This window comes from Octopus bimaculoides, chromosome 10 (genome assembly GCF_001194135.2).
Source record: "Octopus bimaculoides isolate UCB-OBI-ISO-001 chromosome 10, ASM119413v2, whole genome shotgun sequence".
Lineage (NCBI taxonomy): Eukaryota > Metazoa > Mollusca > Cephalopoda > Octopoda > Octopodidae > Octopus > Octopus bimaculoides.
In genome coordinates, this window is record NC_068990.1 from 6328982 (window position 1) to 6331153 (window position 2172).

Consider the following 2172-nt stretch of genomic DNA (forward strand, 5'->3'; position numbering starts at 1 on the left):
AGCAGATCTGATTCTAGCTCATGCTACAATTTCATTCTGCCATACTCCGGTCAGAGCTTATACATTGTTGCCAGACCTGCTCAGTGTGGTAACCTAATCCCTCTATAAACTTTACTATCTTCATAATAATAAATGGAAACTAAGTTTTAAGTTTTAAATATTTTCACAAAATTCCCAAGGTAGCTAAAATAGTTTGATTATACTAACTTGATGGAAATCTTACAAATGTCTATCTGGCGTCACAGATCATTTGGATTTTACAAGACAAGCTTATATGTATTCGTTTGACCTGCTAGAAATAGCAGCCAAATCACATCCTACCACCCTTGAAAAGATAGATATTAGATAATGTTGAATAAAAAAAAACAGGTGCTCAGGGATGACTTGGGGAAAAACAGTAACCTACTACCTACATAAAATATACATGATCGGAAACAATTTTATAGAAGCCACATTGTAAGTCTATCTATTGTTACAAGTCATTTTCTATATCCATCTGACCTCTAAATATTTATAAACAAATGCTAAGTCATAAAAACGTGTTACCACATCATATCACTTCCTGTTATTTACAAGTGGTGACAACTCTTGCTGAAAAGCTAATAGTGTACAAAGCGTGTATCAACAACCAAAACACTGAATAAAAGACTAGCGGCAACAAATGAATTTCATTAGTAATACTGAAACTACATTTTCGGAAAATAAACCGTTATGTCAGCCTGGCATTATACATTTAACATTAGGCGGCGACGAATGGAGTCTTATTCAAGAATAACAAATATATTTACTTTCGAGACACCTTCCCTATAAGTTCGAATATGTCTATATGTAGATATAGATATTTCTATGCATGTGCGTCTATTATCCAATATGTTAAGTAACAATTAACTCATGCTAATTACAGGTAAGTTGGATTTCCAATGATTGAGAGCAGTTATTGAACTGTACCTCATGTATATATATATAAAAAAAGCTAATTTATAAAAATAATTACCTGTTAGGATTTAGCAGACGCAGAGTAAAGTGAATATTTGGAGACTGAAAGATTTTATGAGAAATAACATATACAAATTAGTATTATTTAATTTGTCTTTAGTCTTAAAATGTTTACAGACCATCAGCTGGTTTCTCGTTGATTACAAGATGGCAGGAGCTTAAATATTATCATCCGTTGTTTACATAGTATGTCGTAAATAGAGAGAGTAGGATAATTCCCAATAAACACTACTTTCTGCCATCGTGTTCCTGAGAAACATTTAAGAGTCCAGGAGAGGCAGATACTTTCCTTACATTACATAGATACTGCCATATTGCGTCGGCAAGAAAATAAAATGGAATTCCCCACCCCCCCATCGAATTTATTCATGAGAAATAGCTACAAATCTTACTAATTCCTAAGTCACTTAAAATGCAAGGAAGGAAGACACAAACCGAGCAACTTTAATTTTACATCTTAAAACATTATCACGAAAATGCTTCAGATTTTCAGGTGCCCTTCTTCACCGTTTCTTTGTTCACCAACTGTTGTTCAAATCAAAAAATATGGAAATGTTTTTAATGAAAACCTTTTGCTCGATATCACTAAACAATTCAAGGATTCTAAATTATCCGTCTACACACTCTAAGAATAATTCTAGAAACAGTCAACTTGTTTGATTTATATATTCTTTACTAATGAAACAGAAATCGAAACAGAAACAATAACAAAGTCGATGAAAGAATTTAACGCGTGAGAAAAAGACATCAAATTATTCTCAAAATGCTGCAAACTACTTGGATAGCTCTTCTTCTTGGTTTCTGGTCATCTCTTTATCTAATCGATGCATTTTTTAAGGTACCGTATATATTTTTTTGTTTCCTCCGAATTCATTGCATTAAACAGTTTTTATTGTACAGTTACAGCGTAATTACAAAAAATACTGAATTGTCGCTTACATGAAATACCGAAACGAAATTATCTTTACTATAATAGGTGCTGTGTTTGTAAATATGGCAAGTGGGTTTTTGCTGACTCATATTTATTACTTTTTGTAATTAATGTATTTTTCACTGTTGTTTCCAATTAAATACTTTTTAAGTTACGTGTTTTCTCTTGGAGAAAATATTCTTTTTCGTTTCAGTGTTTTATACATTCTCCATTTCGTCAAAATTACGCGCAGTTCTCTTTTTCCC

General features: G+C 32.2%; 1 protein-coding gene across 1 annotated transcript in view; it reads left to right on the top strand.

Annotated features, from left to right (window-relative positions):
• The first annotated feature begins 577 nt into the window (after positions 1-577).
• Positions 578-2172, top strand: part of LOC106881390 (membrane-bound transcription factor site-2 protease) — a 29858-nt gene continuing 28263 nt past the window's right edge. Inside the window, exon 1 of the mRNA XM_014931766.2 lies at positions 578-1834. Within this exon, the coding sequence (XP_014787252.1) occupies positions 1760-1834 (75 nt within the window). The 5' untranslated portion in view covers positions 578-1759. The remainder of the gene's footprint in view (positions 1835-2172) is intronic.